This window comes from Ptiloglossa arizonensis, chromosome 7, assembly GCF_051014685.1.
Source record: "Ptiloglossa arizonensis isolate GNS036 chromosome 7, iyPtiAriz1_principal, whole genome shotgun sequence".
In the NCBI taxonomy this organism is placed as follows: Eukaryota; Metazoa; Arthropoda; class Insecta; order Hymenoptera; family Colletidae; genus Ptiloglossa; species Ptiloglossa arizonensis.
Window position 1 is genome coordinate 24,089,638 of NC_135054.1, and position 23,758 is coordinate 24,113,395.

General features: G+C 34.9%; 3 protein-coding genes and 2 long non-coding RNA genes across 11 annotated transcripts; 4 read left to right on the top strand and 1 right to left on the bottom strand.

Moving 5' to 3' along the window:
- Positions 1-843: 843 nt before the first annotated feature.
- LOC143149164 (transcription factor E2F3) lies at positions 844-8,663 on the top strand. Of its 5 annotated transcripts, none has more exons than XM_076316317.1 (8): positions 844-975; positions 4,947-5,044; positions 5,123-5,280; positions 5,585-5,723; positions 5,804-6,017; positions 6,103-6,376; positions 6,468-6,828; positions 8,521-8,663. In XM_076316317.1, exons 2-8 carry the CDS (start codon positions 4,966-4,968, stop codon positions 8,643-8,645), a joined length of 1,350 nt encoding a protein of 449 aa, XP_076172432.1. In that variant the 5' UTR covers positions 844-975; positions 4,947-4,965; the 3' UTR covers positions 8,646-8,663. The 5 variants fall into 5 exon arrangements, with proteins under 5 accessions (XP_076172432.1, XP_076172435.1, XP_076172436.1 ...); XM_076316320.1 differs by lacking the exon at positions 844-975 and adding an exon at positions 1,400-1,844; XM_076316321.1 differs by lacking the exon at positions 844-975 and adding an exon at positions 3,285-3,339.
- Positions 8,664-12,831: 4,168 nt separating this feature from the next.
- Mrg15 (mortality factor 4-like) lies at positions 12,832-14,849 on the top strand. The gene is made up of 6 exons (XM_076316149.1): positions 12,832-13,136; positions 13,279-13,396; positions 13,466-13,774; positions 13,847-14,059; positions 14,148-14,317; positions 14,403-14,849. Exons 1-6 carry the CDS (start codon positions 13,109-13,111, stop codon positions 14,573-14,575), a joined length of 1,011 nt encoding a protein of 336 aa, XP_076172264.1. The 5' UTR covers positions 12,832-13,108; the 3' UTR covers positions 14,576-14,849.
- A 729-nt stretch (positions 14,850-15,578) lies between these two features.
- On the bottom strand, positions 15,579-20,002 carry LOC143149177 (uncharacterized). The gene is made up of 2 exons (XR_012992714.1): positions 17,256-20,002; positions 15,579-16,467 (listed from the first exon to the last, which is right to left on the bottom strand). It is a non-coding gene; the product is annotated as an uncharacterized LOC143149177 (long non-coding RNA).
- LOC143149168 (serine/threonine-protein phosphatase PP1-beta catalytic subunit) lies at positions 15,608-23,279 on the top strand. Of its 2 annotated transcripts, XM_076316327.1 has the most exons (6): positions 15,608-15,659; positions 16,124-16,195; positions 18,872-19,359; positions 20,642-20,740; positions 20,860-21,099; positions 21,184-23,279. In XM_076316327.1, the coding sequence occupies exons 1-6, from the start codon at positions 15,608-15,610 to the stop codon at positions 21,289-21,291; spliced, it is 1,059 nt and encodes a 352-aa protein (XP_076172442.1). In that variant the 3' UTR covers positions 21,292-23,279. The 2 variants fall into 2 exon arrangements, with proteins under 2 accessions (XP_076172442.1, XP_076172443.1); XM_076316328.1 differs by lacking the exon at positions 16,124-16,195.
- On the top strand, positions 21,328-23,279 carry LOC143149180 (uncharacterized). Of its 2 annotated transcripts, none has more exons than XR_012992716.1 (2): positions 21,328-21,530; positions 21,787-23,279. It is a non-coding gene; the product is annotated as an uncharacterized LOC143149180 (long non-coding RNA). The 2 variants fall into 2 exon arrangements; XR_012992717.1 differs by having other exon boundaries at positions 21,408-21,530; positions 21,696-23,279.
- Positions 23,280-23,758: the final 479 nt, after the last annotated feature.

Here is a 23,758-nt window from a genome sequence, read left to right on the forward strand (position 1 = left end):
CCACTGTGACAGGGACGCGTTCAGGAACATACCGAAACAGTGGTAGACGGTTACTACCACGGTGACACTGCGCGCTGTGAGAGCGCAGTAGAGCGCACGGACACGCGGTTCGGTGTTACTACTACCGGTACAGGCAGGTCTATCTGCCTCGTAGCCCGAGCCAGTTGCCAGCGCGCCAGCCAGCCCCGTCCATCCAATCGCCCAGCTCACGAGCCGGCCTCGTGTGCGCGCGCGACACCCCGACAGAAAAGGTTCGTTTTCCTCGCCGGTGGGTCGACCGATCATGTCGAGGCGGGGCTTATCGTGAACTTTAGAACCTCCACATTCCCCGGAACCTGAAAACACGGCGATCGGTCGAACGGCTCGGCCCTTGCACTCGATTATTTCGGGCCCCAGTCTGCCTGGCTGTCGTTCCTATTGCCGAGATCGGCCCCGCAGAAAATGGACACCGCACCAGTGCGGTAGAGAGACAGAGCGAAACAGATATATAGAAAAGAGCGAGAGAGGGAAAGGGACAGAGAAAGAAATAAAGGCCACGCAACTACTACGACTACGACGAGGACGACGACAACGGGTATAAGCTGAAAACGAAGGACAGAGGGAGAGAAAACGCGAGAGGGCGAGGGAGTAATCGTATGTACGAAGTGTGTGTATGATATACCGAAGCAAAAAACAAGAGAAACATTCGTGTACGTTGGCCTCGGGAGACCGGGTTAACTCTCGTCATCCCGGGCACGTTTATCTGTCCTGTCATCGACAGGCCTCAGTGAAAATTGCATCTAGAGCCATCGACACCGCGACAACAACGATCACGACCACGACGGCGACGTATTTGCCATCGAGGAGGCAAGGATATGCCTCGCTCGTCGGTGCTGTGACACGCGCCGCGCCGTGTGCTGGCTGAACCTCCCGGAAGAGAGCGTGGGCCTCCGTCTCAAAATACTGTGCGGTTTGTACCGCACGCTCGAGAGCCAAGTAAGTGAATAAACACGCGCAAACCGTCTCAGTATTCATTTGTTCCGAGTAATCTTTCACCTCGAGAAAATACCAGGTCGTTTCGAAACACAAGTTCCCGTTTTCTCAACTAGCAAGCGTTTCGACGCGCACGCGAATGGTGTTCCTTTTCGCAATCGTGGAAAAGATATGCTCACTGGAGCGCACATAGGCAGGAAAGAAAAAGAAGACCGTTATTTCGAGCGCAACTGATTTGGTGCGTCGAAAGTCGCTGGCATCTCTCGCGATCAATCGCGAAAGCGTGCTCCGATTCTACGTTTCCTCATGAGCGTGCCGGTAGCACGCCTAACTAGGGATACTCTAGTCCCGGCTTGGCTCTTTAAACGGCTCTGCGTATCGCGTGCGAATCCTACGCTTCTTTGTGTGTGTGTGTGTGTGTGTGTGTGTGCTGCGAGACTGGTATGCGTGTGTGTGCGCGCTCGCATAATCGCGCTCCCTCGTTTGTCCGCCCGCCCGCCCGACTGCTCGCTCGCTCGCTTGCTCGTTCGCTTGCTCTCGTATGCATGGCCGCTTCGGTGCGTAGCGTGTAGATTTCGCGAATACGCATTACCGCGCTCGGTGCGATCACCTCTCGTTTGTTATTTATTCGTGGCCGAACGTTCACGCGACATTCAAGAAGAGATACGAATAAAAAAGGCAACCCATGAAACTTCGATCGACGTTAACAGCTGATCGCAGTCGTTATGTACGTGTGAGGCAGGGTGTTGATCTACGCGCGTTTTCCACTTCGCTATGATAAGAGAAAGGGAACGATCTGGGTCTCGTCGATAGACCTCGCGACCTGTGCGGTTTCTACGAGCGGAAGAGCGAAAAAAAAGGGGGACAGTAAGGTTCGTCGCTAACATCTGGGGCCTGAAGCCTCGTGCACACGAGGCATACCCGGTTTACTTGCACGAAATCCACCGACACTTCTACTGTATTTCCTGTCTCGTATGGAACACGTTTTTCAGATTTTCTACGATGCTCAATGAACTGTAAAAATGCTTGCATACAAGGGACAGGATTTATCCGCGTACCTCTTCAAAGGACGTTCACGTAATGTCAGTGAACGGTTCGACGATATTTCGTGTTTTAAAGAGCACAGTCTACCAATCGATGCTACGCTAGTTGTACGTCCAATGCCGTGGACGGGAGTTACACTATTCCGTTTTATCTTCGAGATAACATCCTACCAATCAATGCCTCCGCATCGTGCATTGCTCCCAACCTTCGAATGCGCTTTACTGTGCTATTGGCCTCGCGATCTCGTCGAACGACAGTGTGTACCCGGCTAAACATGCGAAAACGAGACAACCACGCAGTTCAACCGAGAGTTGCTTCTAAAACTGCTTACAACGCAAGGCTGCTGTAACACGACGATTCTGCGGCGTGCCTCTTTAAACCACACCCGGAACGCTGCCTCGTGTTCTCGAGACGCTTGCTCTTTTTTTCGAAAATTCTCGTACGGCCGCACTGTGGGTCTGCTCAGGCGCGTAACCAGCCTTTTGAAAACGGGGACCTTAGGATGTTTTCTGCTCTTTTTCGCGGACACTCTGTTTCGAAACCAGCAAGTAACATCGAATTATGAAATTCGAATAAAAGAAACACGAAAACAATTTTATTCCATCGAATTTCTTATTTAACGATGATGAAATTAGGGGAATTACGGTGTAATTTATTTTAAGTATATACAACGATGAAAACGATTAGCTACGTACCTTTAAAAACAATATTTTATTTCTAACGTAATAATTGGTTCTTTTATTTTCAAATTCATACAAAGTTATGATTTTTTGAAACTTTTTGGTCGTTAAAATGTCGCTTCTTTTTCCAAATTGTGAACTGATCATATTTGTCCGCCATGTGTTAATGATCGAGATAATCTTTGATACCATTCTTGAACAATACGTTTAGACGTACTTTTTTTAGCAATTTAATCTTTTTCTTATCACCTTGTTCACGAAAAGATTGCAATCCTAAACATTCAATATGTTTTTAAATAAATTAATGTAAAAGCCTTCATAGACTGCATAACTATATAAGAATAAGTATTCCGCAAAAAAATTAAAAAAAAAATTGATTATTTATTAGAATATAAAAAATGCAAATTATGATGTACGCGTATAATAAAGAGTTTTTCCTTTAATTTTTTTTTTTTATTTTTATTATTATTATTTACTATTTTTCAATATTTACAGCTGTGATACACTCGTATCGAGGAACATTGTAAACACTGATCTGTAATTTTCAGCAGATGTTCATTTCGTACAAGATTGTCACCTTACCGCTTGTCCGACCACTTCCGTTTCGTTATACTATAAAACGATTATTTTTATACACGATAAGGTTCTCAGCGTCTTAATTTTGTCATTATTTGATTTCATTTACGTAATGCTTGTTCCATTTTATAGTATTATCTACCATATATAAGCTAAGAAAATACAAAAATTGTAAACTTCATTTGTGAAATAAGCAATCACGAATCACAATGCACAAAATAAGAATTTAAATAGATTACTTAATAGTTTACTTGTAATCGCACAATTTCAATATTAATTTACTGCCTTATCATTTCTCGTTTCCTTTTTTTCATTTTAATATTAAAATTTGTCACTTTCTCTGTGGAGACAAATGTAGTGTTCTTTGGAATCCGAGTTCTATTATTAGATTCTACCAATGTTATTTGATTCGAGAAGAAAACGATTCTTTCCTATGGTATCTGTTCTTTGATATGCATCTAAAAAGTCGCTTCTCCTTAAAAGTGCTCTCGCAACCGAATACAATTTATTTACAATTGATTAGCATTGAAAAAAAGTTAAAAATGAAGGGACAAAGACCGATAGAAATTTTATTCGGATTTACACATTCTTTTTTGATATTTTTCATATACAAATGGTATTTATAATAAAGCATATTGCCGACAAAGTTAACAAGGTACTAATATCTCGTTAAACATTGTATTTTAATCTCATGGTCCGATTTCTTTTTCCATATTTGAAATTTCATTAAATAAACAACAAATATCGACTTGTCCGAGATAAATAACTTTTTATAATATAGGCGATGAAATGAAAAATACGTGTCCGCCAGAATAGTATACACTCATTAACCTTCATGGACGATACTGGAGTTTGGAACACGTTTTCTGCAAAGCTTCGAAATCTTAATATTTCGAAACGTTAGTAGGGCAAATTTTTCATTAATTTGTCGATGAAAATACAATTAATTTTATGATAGTTTAGTCGCACAAATATATAGTAATAATAAAAAAAAAAAATAAATGACTCAATATCAAATGTATTCGATTATTTATTTGTATGAAGAATACACGTCCGCAAGTATTATGGAAATACATTTTATATTTTGTATTTAAGAAAATTAATTTATTCCTGTGTTATACGCGTTTTGTAAATAAATTTATGGAATACTTGCTTCAGGTATTCTTCATCATAGATTTTTTTTACAAGATTTCTTTGTATATTGATTAAGCTAATTTAGTCTTCTTACATGTTTATTATGCATATAGATAATTACATGCAGTAACAATCACTTTTAACCAACTTGTTTTTCCAATCATTGTTTGTAAAACTTAATTACAAGATGAACCAAATAATTATTTAATGACTAATATCAAATAGTTTGTTTATTATCTTTCAATTTAAATTCAAATTATATAGAAAACCATTTTATATAAAATACAAAGAAAACTTTCTAATATAGTGTAACACGCATTTCATATAATTTTCTCTTTAATTATTTACGTTATTTCAAGTACTTATATAATATTTAAAATTCTTGCCTGTAATGATGTTTAAGAGGTGAAGAAAAGTTAAAATTATTTGTGATTCGTTTAGAATATTGACTCTATCAGTAGTATACATTTTAAATCTTGTACCATGAGACATTTTTCTGATAATCCTCTTACTTTATGTATATTTTCGTAACTGTTCTAGATTCTTATTAACTATAAAAATGCCTCGAGTAAGGAGACAGGTGGTCTTGGAAGATCCTGCCAGGCCTGTTACACCAGACATGGCAGAGACCAAATTGAGTACGTATTAACTGTAAATCATTTGACAAGTTTCTTTCAACATATCACTATTCTCATGTGTGTAAACATTGTTTTTAGTAAAAACAGAATTTTTGGACGATGGTTCTTTGGATGAAGTACAAGCACAAAAGGTGGCTGAAGAGACACCAAGTCCCCATCTTCAAGACCATCAATATGGACAAACACCTTGTTATCAAGTAACAAGGAAACCCACACAACCACCACCAAGAACTGAAGTAAATATTGTATTTACATTCATATACTTATTAAATTAAAGAAAGTTTTACAGATTTTACAGTTAGATTGAAATCTCATGTTTTTTCTCTGAAATATAGAAAGTATCATTAAAGAATTACAATACATTTATTGATAATTATTAGAAAGAAATTGTTTTTAAAAGCAATGTTTTTTATGCTTGGGATTTATGTTAAATATTTTATTTAAATATTAAATGGAATAATTAAAAATTTCTGAACAATATTAATGTTGTTCTGAAATATTAATGATATTTAATGTACTGGCATTCGTATGTTTTTGTAGCAAATATCAGTTCAGGCGGTGAAACGAAGACTGAATTTGGAAATGGGAACAGGTCCCAGCCAATCTGCCTTTAAGGCTCCTAGAGGTAAACGTAGGAGATCTGGATCAAGTTCTATAACTGGCCACACACCTACTAAAAGTAACTTTTATTTCTTATTATCTCGTAATACATTATTTTTCATTTCTTCTAGGAAAAGAAATATTATTTGTTTATTTCAGGTAAAACAGTAGAACGAACGCGATATGATACATCACTGAGCTTACTTACAAAAAAGTTCATACATTTAGTCGAAAGCAGTCAAGACGGTGTTGTAGATTTAAATGTAGCATCTGAAAAGTTGGAAGTACAGAAACGTCGTATATATGACATTACAAATGTGTTGGAAGGCATAGGTATATTGGAAAAGAAAAGTAAAAACAATATACAATGGAAGTATGTTATTTTCTGCTTACTTAAAACTAAATACTAAAAATAATTTTGATACTCAAATAATGAATGTGATTGTCGTGTTTTATAGAGGCGGTCAGTTACCAAATGACAGGAATGACATTGCTGATCTCAGAAGAGAAGTAGCGGATCTAGAAGCTAAAGAAAATACTTTGGATCGGTTAATTCACGGTGCAGACAAAAACCTTAGGGAGCTCTGCGCAGACAGACAATACGCTTATGTAACGTATCACGATTTACGTTCTGTCCCAATGTACAAAGACCAGGCTATAATGGCAGTGAAGGCTCCGCCAGAAGCCACTCTTCATGTTCCACAACCTATCAATAATCTTGGTCAACAAAAGGTAGCTGTTAGTTAGTGTACAAAAATAACTTGTATTGTGATTGAAATTGTATTTATAATACTTATTTGAAATATCATTTGTATGGTTGCAGCTTCAAATGCACATGAGGTCATCTCATGGAGAAATAGAGGTGTTCCTCTGTCCTGATGACCCTGCAGTTAAAACGTCTCCTAATCCGGGGTACACGACGACACAACCTGTGCCTTCGTCAAAAGAATCCGATATACCTTATCTGCCTCCTGAACTGTTGGCCAATGGAGGAAGTGGGGTTCGGGTCGAACCAGTACCTTCTGTCGAGAGTTCGTTGAATACTCGTTTGTGTACTCCAGTTATATCTGCGGTTACCAGTTTAGCGGGCATGAGGGACGCGCTTTTGTGTGAATCCGATGATTACGGACCAATGGGTGGCGGCAAATTCCAACTCCAAACGGAGGATCAAATTAGCACTTCAGGTAGGATCGCGTATATCTTTTGAATTAGGATTTATTAGAATCTAATCTATTTGTTACAGTTTATTTTTAATTAAATCTGCGAATACTTCTAAAAGAGTGAAACTTAATGATTAAAAATTAATTGATGCATCTATATGCAATGTTAATTTTAATACTTTTATTAAATCAATGGTATGATTTTTAGTTAATTCTTCATTATTTCTCAAAATTTCATGTAACATATTATGTATGCTGTTTTTGCTTTGCATGTACGCTTTTTGTATGCATTGCTACATTTTATTACAAGTGCTAGACATAAAATGCTGTCAATCACAATGAGGTGAATACAACTTCCTTAATTGGCGATTAAAATAAAAATACAAGTCAAAGATGTACATATTTAATTTTATATAAAATTGTATATTTTGTGTATAATCATAAGTTTGTTTTCACCTTTTTGTTTTTTAATTTATTTTTCTAATCCTTTAGCTTTGTTTTTAATGCATTCTAACATATTAGTGTATAATGAATGGCGCTTTAATAATAGTTGGAACGTTGTATGCATATATTTTTCTTTATTTATCAAACCTATTGCGATATTAATATCTTTCTATGAATTTTTTTTATGCAATATCTTCTTCAACGGCAATTATCATTACTTCTTCTGTCAATGTGTATGTATCTTTATATTCTTTTCATTTTTTGTTTTTCTTTTTTTTTTCTAATAAATGCTTTTCACACTGCAATTGTCTCTATACTTTTGAGATATTTTCAAAAGAACACGTTTCTTTCTTGCGCAAATAAGAAGTGTTATAACATTGTACTCATAAATTAAATATTACATTTATTTATGAACTTGAAAGAAACGTTGTGCATGCTAACAACAAACTACCTTAACTTTCCGTGGAAAGTAATCTCTTCGAAAGGAAGATAGCAAGAGTTAACTTCCATCTTTCAAATTTCCTTGACTCCAGCTATCTTTCTCTCATTGTCCTCTGCCTTTTCAAGAATGAAGTATAGCCGTACCCTGATGGAGCTCTGGCTGTGACTTGTGTGTTATAAAAATTAAAATCACATCACAGGCAGAGTTCTAGTTAGGTAACGGTTTCAAACAACAAAGCTCGTATCGCGCAAAGGTACGTTTCGTGGACAAAACAATTATTGGCTTATTTGAACTTCCATGCAAGTATGTGTTTTTTTTACTATTCGTATACCTTGTAATACTAAATATACTCCTACTTTGCTTCTTACATTCAATAGCTTAAAATTATCTGTTATACCTCAATTTCGTGCTGGGCTATTATAGTAGATGGCATTAAAGCAAAAATCTAATTTCAATATTATACTTCTGCCTTTAATAACACAACTAAGCAATCTGTTTGTCATCTGCCTACAAAATTATACTTTGATGTGTAATTCTTATGATTAGCATACACATTGATATTGTTTCGACATTTTTAAATTAATAATTATTTTTCAGGTATTTTTCAATTAATACAACAATATTCAATCAGTCCTCTAATGACTCTTATTATTTCTTTTTCTAATTACTTGTGAATTAATGTTCATATAATATGGTCATAGACTGTGATTAATCAAACTTTTTCTATATGATAAAATAATTTGAAAAAGCAAATATCATTGGCATCTAAAAGGGGAGGTGTTTGATAACAGTGGACAAGCCCACCATTTTCTCTCTCTCTTTTGTTACAGATCTAAGTATTCTCGATTTTGGAGAACACCTGCTGTCCTTGGAACCACCTCTTTCCGAAAATGACTATTCATTCTCGTTAGGCACGGAAGAAGGGCTTTCGGATCTCTTTGATTTCAAATTCTAGAAATATCATCCTTATCATCGTCATCGTGACAGCACTTTTGTCTTTTTGGACTACCTCTCTGAGTTCGCCTCCCTAGTATTCAAACGGATAGAGGATAATTCGTTAATTCAGTGATTGCGCTTTCAAGTTACACGGTACTCTAATTGGCGGTTTTCATTTCACGTGCTGTTCGTTTAGAGCGAGAAAGTGTAGCATTGTGTAGTGTCTGTCTTGGTCTGTTGTTCATTAGGATAGCAAAGTTCGCATCGATGCCGTATGAACAGGATGATCGTGAATACCTTGCGTTTTAAATACAATCAAATCTGAAAACCGATAATGCCGACTTGGTAAAATGATTTTGCTTGTTAGCTCTATTGAAGAATACGCGAATGTAAATACGAAGTATAGATAGGACTTTGTGATTCGTAACGATTTGCGTAACGATTTAATACCGAATAGTATTTTGTCGAAGAAGGTCTTGCGTCAAAGAGTGTTTAAATCGCGATTCGTTCTACGCGTAAGACGTTTACAAATCATCAGCATACAGTATCATGTCGGTCGCTTTCAAAATTCGATTTCTACGGATGAAAAAACGCGCCGCGAAGCAGAGGGGAAACATATCACACGCAAACTGTTAACGCGGTGTTCTCGTGTATTTTCGACTTGATACGGTCGAGACCGATTAAGCTTCTGGAATAAGTTGTAAAGCTGCCTGGCGAAGCAAAGCCATTTTTCTGTGCAATGTGTAATAATATTGTAAATGAAGTAAGAGAGTAAAACGAGGGAGAATGTATTTGAAATTTCAAAGAGAAGAGAGACTGGACCTGTGTCGAACAACAAGCTACAAAGGTTTTTTGTGGTTATTGAATTGTAAAATTAATTGAACCGGTAGCGCGCGGAATCATTCATCAAAAAGTCCCTCCTAGTGTAATGTTTCTATTGACGTGATAATTAAAAAAGAAAAATAAACGTTCTCGTTCCGGACGGTCGTCTTCTCTTATCACTGGGACTGAATTGTTTTTCTAAATCGTGTTTAAAGCGGGAGACCGCCGTCCGGAAGAATGCATTATAAATTTATTAAAAGCAGTCGATGCATAGTAGCTTATCGATGAGTCGTTTGTAAAAAAAAAAAAAAAACAAAAAACCAAGAACAAATAACGGCAGGAAGGCATAGTTTTTATTCTATATACTTTTGTAATTGGTCGAGTTTTCCAATAGCGAATTCGTGCGATTTGACGATGCACGGAACTATAATTAAATTTATCTCTCGATGCAGATGAGGAAAAATAACTTTCGGCAAATTTGTCATCCTACACTGATTCCATTGTATCAGTCTTGCTATGTACATCGTGTTGATTAGCTTCTTCAATGATGGTCGCGAACACGGAGACGAACTCAAGCGTACAAGAAAGAGAACAGAAAATCTTAGGCTGTATCGTCGCATATAAACGCATATTTAATTCTAATTGTAACGATAAACGTCTAAGATTCATTCAGGATACAGTACTATTCTGAACCTGATTTAAGGGGTTTTTCAAAAGAGAATTTCTGCGCCAGTGCAACTTGATTTCAGCCGCGTAAAAACGGCGTGGAAAATTTCTCCTGTCTTAACGTATGCCAAGGCAACCTAAATATTGTTCGATGTTCCTGAAGGATTCAAGAGTGCACTGGAAGGAATTGTCTCAACTGGAAGTCTCTTAAGGATGTACCCTAACGTACAACTTAGTGTACGTCCAAAGCCATAGTGCCTACACAATAATGATCACACCCTTCTGCAATTGTAAATAATACAAATATATATACATATATACAAATAAGAACGTGACGATCCCGATGGAAAAGAAAAAGAACAGAGATGCTGCAGACACCTCATTAACGGTTATCACGAGATATCGATTAGTTAGTTTTAATTATTATTAATATTATTATTGAAACATTACACGAGAGAATGTTAGTTTATAAATTCACTTATTATATATATGTATATGTAATAAGTACGTACATTTTATAGTCAAATGAATGTTGTGCAGAATAATATAAATGTGAATTACTTAATACGTGCATGTACAAAGAAGACTAGGGATTATTTTTAAACGAATATAGGTGGTATAGGCAAAATCAATGAACAAAGCATTTTGTCGCTTCAATGTTTGCATCGACAGTATATATTTATTTAAGAGGATACTATTTACTCTAGAAAAAGAATGTCGTACAATCTTCAATGTCTGTTCACGAAACATATAGCGTTTCTTCAATTTACTCGTGACAGATCTCAGCATAATTCATCCTTTTACTGTTCACAAACTTGCAAACAGTTATTCTGCACAATATTCATGCAATACCTATCTGCAACAGAGAGGATTGTACTAGTTTCGTTTTCGTTTTCAATTACTGGTGGCATCGCGCTTTTTTCATATGCATCGTGCAACGAGAGGGGAAGCAAAGAGAGAAACAGAGTGCATGGAATGTGTGTGAGTGGTGTAATGAATGATATTAATGATTGTCGAATGTTAATGGTCAGTGATTTCGATCACAGACACACCAGTGAGAAGTTACAATATTTTCTACCTGAATCTTACAAAGGATCTTTCAAAGTCTGAATACGTAGGATTTTAATTATAATAAGATTGATCAATATTGTACTCTGTTGGAAGAGTGTGATAACACATCAAACAGTAACCACATAAAAACTACGGTTTCCGCCGTTTTCAGACTTCGCATGATCTTTTTATAATAACTTATCATTATGATGGCAGTCCATCGTTCCATTTTTAACCCGATATTCGTGAAACTCTACCCGCCTCTGGCAGTCTGTCGAATAGTGGCACTTTTTTCGTATTTGTATCTTTTTTCTTTTCGTTCAACGGGACTTTTATAATTATTACTTAACGCGGCTACGCGAAAGTAAAAATTGAAAATAAATTATTATTTCGAAAAAACTACGCGATGATCCGTAATGGTTCAAATAAACGATAAAAAATGTGTTTCAGAGGTGCGTCAATACTCTTTGACACTTGGTTCTAGCCAGCAATTCTGTTCGAGTACCACTGTTCAAATTTATTTGAGAGACTGTTCAGAACTAATGGTGAAAAGAAAAATTGATTCTGATCGATTGTCTTAACAAAAATTGAATGATGTATGTACCAACACTACGAACGAGAATTTTGTCACATTTTACGGGCACGACCCGCCGAAAGAACATCGTAAAAAAAAGAGAAGAGAAAGTTACAAAATATAACCTTGTGTAACGTCATAGGGAGATGTGACGTTTTTAATTTTCCATAACCTTCGTCTTTGCTTACTTTGTACAAACATCTGAAAACCTACTAAGTAAATCTCGTTTATTTTGTAAATTTTATAAAAATAACAGGATACATTTATTCAAAATAGTTGGGGAACACTCAATATTCAATTCGATTTTAAATTGTTGTTTACACAATTTCGAAACATTTAAATCAAACTAGTGAATACTTAAGTGTACGCAGAAGAAATATTTTTTATGCAGGTTTAACGTATATAACGAGATGAAAAAGAAATGCAGAAACTTAATTTTAGTGATTGTGGTCATACATGGTCAACAGCAGATTAATGAATATTATGAATTTACATAACTAAAACAATTTTTAATTTCTATTTAAGATTTTAATATTTGATTCGAATAAGAATTTGATAAACGAATGTTCAGGAATGTATAATAGCTTGATTATTGTGCTGATTTAAAAGCTACGCATCCATCTGTTACTTACCTAACGAACTGCGCATGCGCATCGTTTGAGTACCCCCGATTATCTTGGCGCTGCCGTTGACCGCTAGCCATTTGCGCATCGTCTGTGGGGGAGATTGCATCTCGTACTCCGTACACTTTGGTGTTTTATTTACGTAACGGTGTTATATACAAAAATAAAGTTTAAATATAAAATATGTACAACCATACTCTATTATCATTCACTTTCATACATGTCCATTATAGCCATATACTATAAGTTGGGACAAACAATAAATTGATAACCAAAAACGGTATTACAAATTGTGAATTTTGTTATAAATAGAAACGAAATGATGCTCATATTCTCGTTTCAAGAGTTTTTTATACTTGGTATGAAAAATATTGTTTTAATTCGACCAAGTATTATTGAAATTTTTATTTGTAATCATTCTTATAGTATAAATATTTAAAATTTAAACTAAATTTGAATCGAGTCTACGTTTCTCGTTGCGCAAGCTAGATAATTGCATAGATGAAAAATCTCTAGCATGGGAACTACATTTCTAGTGCCTTAGCCTACATTGCGTATCAACCTTTATATACGACATCTAAGACAAAGCAGGGACGCCGTTTTCAAAGTTGTGCTCTAAGTTGATCAGTGGAAATCAATTGTTTATTGTTGGTGCGAATTATTAATATATTTATAAAATTTAGACGACATTTAAAACTGACGACTCAAAAACCAACAGTCAAAATAAGCAATTCAAAGGACGTGAATATGCCACCAAAATGTAAATTTCAAGAAGGTACATGTATTATTTTTTAATACAACTCTACGGAAAATTCCACGGTCTATTCAATGGATTTTAACAACTAGATATTAATTATAGTTTTATATTTGCCTTTAATGCTTAATCTTATTCATAATAATCATGTGATCACTTGTAGGAGAGAAAGTTTTGTGTTTTCATGGCCCATTAATTTATGAAGCAAAATGTCTAAAATCCTCCATTACTAAAGAAAAACAGATTAAGTATTTCATTCATTATGCTGGATGGAATAAAAAGTGAGTATTCAAATTTCATTAATCCATTATGATCACATGAATTTATAAGTATTAACGTAATATAAATAGTTGGGATGAGTGGGTTCCCGAAAGTAGAGTTCTCAAGTACAATGAAGCAAATGTACAAAGACAAAGAGAGGTTCAGAGAGCACATTCAAATCAACAATCCACACAAAAAAATAAAAAAGGTAGTACATCTTCTAAAACTCAAGGACGTAGGAGCGAAGGTGGACGTGAAAAAGATACTGATAGTCGAGCTAGCACCCCTGTTGCAACAGTTGACAAAAGTGTTAGTAGATTTAGCAAAGGTACTAGTAGCTCTGTCACACCATCATCATCTCATGACTCTACTTCAGATGCCCCACGTAAAAAACGCAGGTCTATTTTGAAATAGTTGTACAAAAATAGCACATTGCATGAAACATGTAAGGTAATTGATATTTATTGCAGCCGATTGGAACCATCTGGTGAAACTGAAGAGTATCTCACCAAGGTGGAAGTTAAAATTAAGATTCCAGAGGAATTGAAATTTGTACTTATAGATGAATCAGAAGTTATATTGAAACATCATAAATTACCTGCTTTGCCTGTAAAAAATACAGTTGACAAAATTCTGGATGACTATGTGGAATCAAAATCATTGGGAAAAAATGATTCTGTCAGGTATTTTTATGCAAAAGTCTTTATTATCTTCTGTATTATATATACCAATTCTCTGTATTATCATAATTTTCAAATTAATCATTTTCAGGGAAAGTATATTAGAAATAACTAAAGGTATTCGTGAATACTTTAATATATCGTTAGGTCTGCAATTACTATATAAATGGGAACGTCCACAATTTATTCAAATTATGAACGATAATCCTGAAACACTGCCCAGTCAATTATATGGTGCATTCCATTTATTAAGGCTATTTGGTATTATTTTTATTCAAATTAAAAAATTATAATGCTTTCGCGAAATAATAAAAAGCGTTACTATAAAATTAAACTATTTTTGCAGTGAGGCTTGGTGGAATGTTATCATATACTACATTAGATGAAAGAAGCATACAGCTGTTACTATCACATTTTCACGATTTTTTACAATACTTACAGAAAAATAATGTTGAACTTTTCAATCTTCAACAAGATTATGCAGATTCACCGCCAGATTATCACAGAAAATATGCCTAAGTTAGTATGAACTAATGAATATTTTTAATTAATTGAAGCAATATATTACCACTTTTTTGTCTAAACTATCTCGCACAGCAGCTGCAATGATTGTTTAAAAAACATGTACATTGACACTGTTATATTATAAATAATTTGTTATACAAAATAGCTAGGTTATTGTAAAAATTTAATACAAGTTATGTATTAAATATTTAATAATTTTCTGAATTGTGAAATTAATTTCTTAGTTTATTAAATGTACAGAAAAAATATATTACACTTATACACCTTAGTTTAGATAAAAATATTAATGATGTCTTTTATTTATTGTAAATATAATGTATTACGACTTTATTACCCAATTACAATTTTATACATATTTGAGAGTGCTCAACTAGAATAATACGTTTTTGTTCATTATTACCACTTATAACATACATATTTCTTACTTTAGTATTATTCCAATAGTTTTGAAATCAATTTTATGATTATCCGAGAGTACTACAATTATAAAATTGGAATTTGCTACAATGTTGAGTGTACCTATTACAATATGTCTTTCAAATAGTAAATAGTCTACTTTCAAATCAAATCAATTGTTATCCAAATAAAATCTCACTTTATTTAAGTTAATATGGAAATGAAAGTACAATTTTATTTTAAGTAATTTATTTATTTGTAATTTGACAATGAGAATAAGACTGAAGTAATTTGTGAACCAGAAGTGGATAGAATATGAAATAAAAACATTTTGAAGACAATCAGCTTGAAAAAATTTGTTTTATGTTTTACACTGTAGTGCCAAGGGTCTAAGTCAAAATCTTAATCTTGTTAATACTTTTGTTGCAAATTTGATTTCAACTTTGATTTGTTATGATCTTTCTTATATTTATATAGGACCGGCAGTCGATAACAGCATACGTATGCATAATCAGTACATATATATATGTATTATATATATATATATATATATATATATATTAGTAAATGCGTATACACACGTCTCATCTAGCTACAAACATCGGGTCAGTCAGTCAGTGGCTAGAAAAAATGGCGGATGTCGAGTTGAACGTCGACAACCTAATACAGAGATTGTTGGAAGGTACGTGATAAAAAAAGAGCCTCGGTGAAAAGAATGTGTGAAGTTGTTTCCGGAAATCTTATCTTCGATTTGGTGTACAGTTGATCAAAAGTTTTTCCAAAGTACCCTGCGAAAATTGCTCGATGCGAAGTCGTGCCGCGTACATCGAGCATATACGTTTCTTTTTAGCCGAAAGAAGGAATTAAGTCGTGCGCGGTCTACTTTATGACGTTCAATATCTGTGTTTTTATGAATCTGCAAATGGTTTTTCTTGATTTTCCTCGTTCGTTGGAAGTTCGTTTTACTGGCGGTCTGTAAATTTAAAAAAAAAAAATATCGATCTTCCAGTGTTGCAGTCGTAATTCGTACATGCCAGTTGTTCACGGATTTATCCCCTACTTTTCTTTATTTTCTCACAAGGCAAAACTATTTCTTTTTGTTTGTTCTCTTTCTCATGCTACGTGTCGGAACTCTGCGCGGTAAAGTATACCACACGCAGAAAGACCAGGTTCAGAAGAAAGCCAAGCTAAAAGATATTTTCTCGTCGGATTTTGTCGGTACGCAACAAGGAAACCACCCCACGTAGTTTCCTTTACGTTTTTTAGTTGCGACTTTTCCTGCCTCAACGTCGTGAGTGATCGCTCGCTATCGTTTGCTTATGATATACAATATTCAATGAAGTAGAAGTTAGATATAGTGTTGTGGCACCTGCAAATCGGACTTCACCCAAGATATCATCTTTGTTCTAAGTTGATTTTGCCATCGCATTACTAATATCTTCCTCAGCTTTTCTGGTATTGTTGCACCTCGTCATCTTTCTCACAGTTCTCTAGAAATTCTTTGTATTAAGATTGCAAACTTAGTCTCCATAATGTAAACACTAAAAGTTGGATGTCTAACGAAGTGTTTAGACCTGTGTTTGTAAAGTAATAACTATTCAAATAATGTGTTATATTTATGTGAAGGACATAACTCGTAACAATTCAGTTTGCACGCAATATATTGCTTGAATGAAAATTTGTTTAACTGCATGTTCAGTATGATATTTGTCGGTGTTGACTTATAAGTTAGCTTCTTTTATGAGAATACCATGTGTATGCTTCTTTATCACCTTCTATTAACGAATGAGCTATCTTTTATGAGAATTAGACAATATTCTCTTTCAAGAACTCATGTCACAACTTGAATGTATCTTCATAAATATATTGTTAGCCTTAATGTGTATACCCTAACATATGTTCTTCTCTATGTGTTCAGTTAATAAATATAAACTACAACGTTGACTTTATCGAACATATTTGTTAGGAATGTCTTGTTTGTCTTGTGAGTATTATAAATAAACATGAAGCATTCATTATCTTTGCGCGGAGAGACTTATTTAATATATATGAGTCATTGTTTGATTAGACAATTCTTACAAAAAACATATTATAATTAGAATGAAGATGTAAAACGCTTGGCGAAGCATACATTTTTTGCAATGAAACAAATTGATCTTTTCTGCGTGCACTGCAGGATTGTCGTTTATATATTTTCGTAAATCTTCTCACGTAAATGCGAAGTACATATTTGTACGCAAATTAATAAGATTATTGAAATACATAAACTGTAACGTACCGTGAGTAGAGACCAGTCCAAACTATCGCGTGTCTGATCAAATATAACCACGACGATGACTACGATTTTCATTTTTTTTTATCGTTCGCCCCATTTCCATAAATAACCGTAATATTAATAGAAACCGTTTCTCATGTTTTGCTGTTTTTTGAATTTTGTATCTTTCGTTAAAGTGAGGTAACATTGTTTCCATTAATCATGAAGCTTTGATACTCGGTGATGTGACCTTGCCGATATGCAGTTTTCCAATAACCACCATCGGCCCAGTTTAACCGCACCGTGAATTCCTTCATAGCTATAAATAATCCAGTGACACTGGTACAAGGTTCTGAAGAGTTATCTGCACGCGAAATTGTTTCGTTTCTTATTTGATGTCTTCGGGTCCTAGTTTTACTAGTCATATTCATAAGCCTGTTTTCCGAATATCACGATTAGGCGATTACGTATAACTGTCTAATTGGCTCTGAGCTTTTGTTTTCGAGTGTATTCCGCAGGTTTATGTTCGTATGGCGTACTATTCGAACTCATATAGCCACTTAATCCCTTTGAAGCATTATAACTACAGTTTGCGACAAAGCTTTCGTATTCGCTATTATTGCATCAAGAGAAAACCTATATTACGTAGCTTGATGTTTTTATTATCGAACCGTCTTGTTCGTTACCTCGAACAATTGCATCATCTGAAAAATGATTTTTCTTTCGCGCGAGTGTGATTCTGGAAAAGAAAAGACGTACTCGTCTCGCATTTATTTTCAAATGTTTTAAAACTGATCCTTCTTCAAACTATTGGGAACGTATGAGTCGACAAATTGTGATGCTAGGTCGGTGCACATGAAACCGTCGTTTCTATCCAATCAAATTCATTCGTAACGCTTCATGCATTTCATCGAAATAGTGTGCGTATAATTTTTAACACTTATTTTCGACGATTAATTGCTTACGTAACTTCGCGCTTCATACGGTTAAAAAATACACAAGTACAACAAAAATTCTTGACACTGCGTTTTAAAATCAAGGTAAATTCTGCGACAGATCATTTTCACAAACCTGCACCGATCCATATGCGTAGATTCATATCCGAAAGCCGTGATAAATACTTTATTTACACTTGTGTACAACGATCTTCGATCAAGTATCATTTAGCTTATATGTATTAAATTTCAAGAAAAAGACACTTCATATGCACCAATCTATCATATAAGTACGATCTCATTGCTCGAGATGAAAGTGCTAAATCGGGGAAAAAGATTTTGTCCCCTCAAGGTCATTTCCTTCATCACAAATAACAGGCAGACACGATTTCCATTTTTATGGTTTGATCACGTGACCTTGATGACCTTGAGTAATCAAAATTGTTTGTTTTGGAATAGCAACCCCCAACGTATCGGATAGTACTACATTCAATAAAAACCCGAACCAGGACAACACGATAATTCGTGAAATCCGAGTAATCGTATTATCCTTGCTCCCTTGAATTTCGGTTCTCGGCAGTCAGACACCTTCATGCTCCAGTGTAGAATTATGCTCGATGTACCTGTGAAACAAATCTCACCGAAGTCTCGCGTCCGCGTGGCGCTAGGAGAAATGCATTTAAACGTGCAAATTTTTGGGCGCAGTCAGAGGGAGCCGGCCAGGAAAGACCGTCTTAATGTCGGAGGGTGAAGTGCGCGGCCTTTGCCTGAAGTCACGGGAGATTTTCCTTCAGCAGCCGATCCTGCTGGAATTGGAGGCGCCGCTTAAGATCTGCGGCGATATTCACGGACAATACACCGACTTGTTACGACTCTTCGAGTATGGTGGTTTCCCGCCAGAGGCGAACTATCTGTTCCTCGGGGACTACGTTGACCGGGGTAAACAGTCGTTGGAGACGATATGCCTGCTGCTTGCGTACAAGATCAAATACCCGGAAAACTTCTTCTTGTTGCGCGGCAATCACGAGTGCGCCAGCATAAACAGGATATACGGGTTCTACGACGAGTGCAAGAGACGGTACAACGTCAAACTATGGAAAACATTCACGGATTGCTTTAATTGTTTGCCAATCGCTGCGATCATCGACGAAAAAATATTCTGTTGTCATGGTGGGCTCAGTCCAGATCTACAGGTGATTCGATGTTATCATTTAATATTGATCGTTCTGAAAGCTTCCGGAATAAAATTGGATGAACTTGAAACGGTTTTGTTATTAAGTCGTGGTATACATAAATACATATATATTCCTCAGTCATGCGCGGATGATTTGTTTCGAGATAATTGTAAACTGTAAACTACAGAGAATTGTGTGTTACTATGATTATTATTATTGTTGTTATTGTTATTATTATTTTTAATTGCAGCAGAAATGTTTATTTCGAAACGCGTTTCTAATATTCAACGGAGGATCAAGTTTTTTTTTAAAGAGGAAAGAGGGAGGCGATTTCTGCAACGTTGCGTGCAGATGGATCGTGTTAAAATCGATATGACCTTCTTAAAGAGCACCTCGTAACGAGTTGAAACTACTGTTGATGCATTTACTAAATACGAGTTAACGTACATTTTATTTTTCGAAGTTTTTTGGAACGATCTCTCTTATATTTATATTTTTAATTTTTACTCGTTTTTAGCGTCATATTTTAGGACATGTTAAACAGACAATATAAATAATAATATACTTATGATTAGACGATATATAAACCGTCACGCGGTGTACTACTATTTAAAATGAAATTTTTAATATCGTTTTAAAAATGTTATAATGGATTATAAGTGTTATTATTATGAATAATGCAAACAAGTTGCTTGCTAATGATATCAATATCTGCAGAGGATGTCTCATAAAATTTTATTATTTTTCAAAAAAAAATTCAAGCTTTGTTATACCTAGTCTCAGGGGTGGACAGCTGATAGTGTTACACTACTTCATAAAGGATTCTAGTGAGCATTAATGAAAGAAATTTAAAAACAAACATGATGCTCCAATTATTGATTTTCTATTTATACTCTAAGGAGGAAGAGAGTAAAAGTTCATACTGTGTTTATCTTTAATGAAGTATTAATGTCTTTATGGATTGAAGTATTGATTTTTTATTATCTGGCTCATTTGTATATAAAGAAGGGATTATGTCTTCTCTTTATTAAGAATTATCAATGAAAAGCTCTTCCTTTTATTAAGGTTAATGGTGACAAAATATGCTATACAAATACTCATTTATTAAGAGTTTTATGGATAATATTGTAAAGTATAGAAGAGGTATAAAAGTGATTAATTACAGATAAAGAACTATCTCAATATTTACGGAATAAAGAATATATTACAGATACTTAAAGATAAACAATATTTATATAAAAAATTTAAATAAAAAATATTTCTAATTCGGTATTTCTTTCTTTCTTTTTTAATATAACAGAACATGGAACAAATCAGAAGAATTATGCGCCCAACTGATGTACCTGATACTGGCCTTCTCTGTGACCTGTTATGGTCGGATCCAGACAAGGAAGTCCAGGTATAAATTTGTATTATTCTTCCACATTCGTTATGTGACTGTAAGAGAATGTATTATTGACATTCCAACTAGTATCGGATATGAGGCTGTATTATGAAGTACTATCTTTTATTTTATAGGGGTGGGGAGAGAATGATAGAGGTGTTTCTTTCACGTTCGGTCCAGACGTAGTCTCTAAATTTTTAAATCGTCACGATATGGATTTAATATGTAGAGCACATCAAGTAGTTGAAGATGGTTATGAATTCTTTGCAAAACGTCAATTGGTTACTCTGTTTTCTGCACCAAATTATTGTGGGGAATTCGATAACGCCGGTGGAATGATGAGCGTCGATGAAACCCTGATGTGCAGTTTTCAGGTAGAATTTGCGATCATACTGTATGTTATTGCACGTGTATATTTCCTTTTTTATTCACGTATATTTCTCATTGTGCACACGCAGATATTGAAACCATCGGAAAAGAAAGCGAAATATCAATTTGTGGCAATGAATACAGGTCAAAGTACAAGACCATCTACACCACAAAGGAATCCAGCCAAAAAGAAATGACAACCTCGTGTTCCCTTTTTGAAATCAACGCCGTCAATGGATGTTCTTTTGTTAGATGAACTGCTTCGGCAATCGAGGAAATTGCACGTTAATTACGTTAAATTGGAGTTATTATTAAACTCAATATTAAGGAAATTTAAACTAATAGGCAGCAAAATTTATATATCAAAGAATAATGTTGTAAGATACGCTCTACCACTACCAGCAGTAACACCGGGAAATGAATAACAAAACATTGGGTGAGATACAGTGCTGTTTGATCATCAGGAATTATTTGTGATCGTTGAAGACTTAAAAACACGGTTTCAACTTTATTCTTTGCGTATGATTTAAATGTAGATATTTTAAGTATATAATTATGTTGACTGATTAGTGATAAAAAAAAAATAATCGTATATTCGTAGAACCTGCCCGAGTGTGCTTGCTACGGAACGTTTTAAAAACAACTCTGAACTTTGCCAATACTTTTCATGAGTATTACTTTTCGTGTTTCAGCATGAAGACGTCAAGAGAAGTGTGTAAGATTACCTCTTCCTTGATTACATCTTAATAAGATAAGTAATATAATAATTAAAAGCGACACTTATTTCATTAATTCGAGTAAGGATCATTTCTGTGTTTTCTGGGAATTATTTACCCGCACCTTCCAGATGCAGGTGGTTCTTTACACTATTGGCGTGTAAAGCAAATTTCAACATTCTCATTTGACTATTTATTGCTTCCATGTTAAATGTTCAGTGTAATTATTAGACTTGCTGATTATTCCTAATATTCCTCTTACTATTATTGTCATCGCTTTGCAGCTAATTTAATTATTATGGTTTAACAAAATGTGCTGCATCATGTACATAGATATTCTTTCATTTCGCTCCATATCTTTTCTTCTTTGTTATATCGTGCCTATGCAGGTTTAAATATCTTAGTTCACAGTATTCTAAAATATTGTCAGCACGTTCCAAGGTACATTGTAGAAATGTTAGATTGTTTATTCTCCATGAACAAAAAGGTGGAGAGAAACAGAGAACCAGTATTTTTAAGACAATGTCTCTATGCAGATCATTATGCCTTTATTCGAAGGATATATGCACGAAGAAGGGAGATTAACGGAAAAAAATTCTCGAAGATGCAAAATATACTTATTAAGGGGTTGTCTTTAAGAAGAAGAATCTCAGTTGCTGAGAGATTTTAATCTTGCGGTAAAGATAAGTGATATAAGAGGAGTCGTTGGAAAAAAGAATACTCTTTTCCTTGGACAAACAAGACTCGGATGATTGTCATTTCTGAGAACTTACTATTTCACTTTCAGATGTTTAGTCAGTTTGCTTCTCTGGATATTGTTTGATCCTTGAATTTGTTACCTAGACAAGGTTATTTTGTATTTTGTTTGAACAAAACCATATGTAGCATTTAATTATCTGTAATACATGCTTGAATAGTGTAGCTGTTATACAATACAGTGTCTTATATTTTCTTTGTACCACACGAAACATTTATTTCTTTAAGCTCTTTCCGAGGGAAGGTGAACATTCCCAATCATTAAATACTACTTACTCTTTCTCGATAAGTTGTCCAATATTAAGTATTATCGTACATAATTAAAAGTTACGTGCATAGAAAGTATCAGAGATGATTCAAACACCGACGTGTATAGAGAATAAGAATTCAAAACGATTTAGCAAGAGCGTATAAAGAGCGATACACTATTTAAGAAGAAGAAAAAATTATATTAGATGGAGTTATAATGCCAGAATACACTTTGTTCCAGAAACGAGAAAGCATCAACAGTCACGTATTATCTGAAAGTGAAATAATCGACTTCGATGCATCGTTAGACGATAAAGTGATTGGCGAGAGTTTGTTTATAAATATTTGTAATTTATGTTTGTTAAAAATGTTGTTTAAACGGCGAAGACGAATCATTTTTTCTATTTGCGATTTATTATATAACGATTACTAAAAACTGTTAATAGAAATGAATTATGAGCATATTCGACGAAGTTATATTGTTTGATGTATTTACTCCTTTTAGCATTTAGAGAGAAGTTGCAAAAGTGACGTTTCAGTGAGCCGAATTGAACGGCCATCTTCCCTCCACGCTCCAGCCTTGTCCTCCCCTTTCCCAATCTAAGTTTAATTGTAAAAGAAGCGGTTGTGATCCCTCGATATGCGTTTTGTCCGAGACTCAGAAATTATATACACAGATATATTTGTAAACGGCTGAGCGGTCGTGATTCGATGATGTTTTATGAAATAGTAAGTAAATATAAAGTACTAGTGTTGCGAATCTCGAATCTCGGCAGTGCACGCCTACGCAATGACATCCTCAAGATGTAAAACTTTCAGATAATAAACATGCATATTGTTGTACAAACCTGTTTCTTCGGTGTTCGGTGTTTCGTTCCAGATTATTTCGTTGATGTCTGTCGGACAACACACACGAGAGAAAGAAAGTGCGATACGATAGATA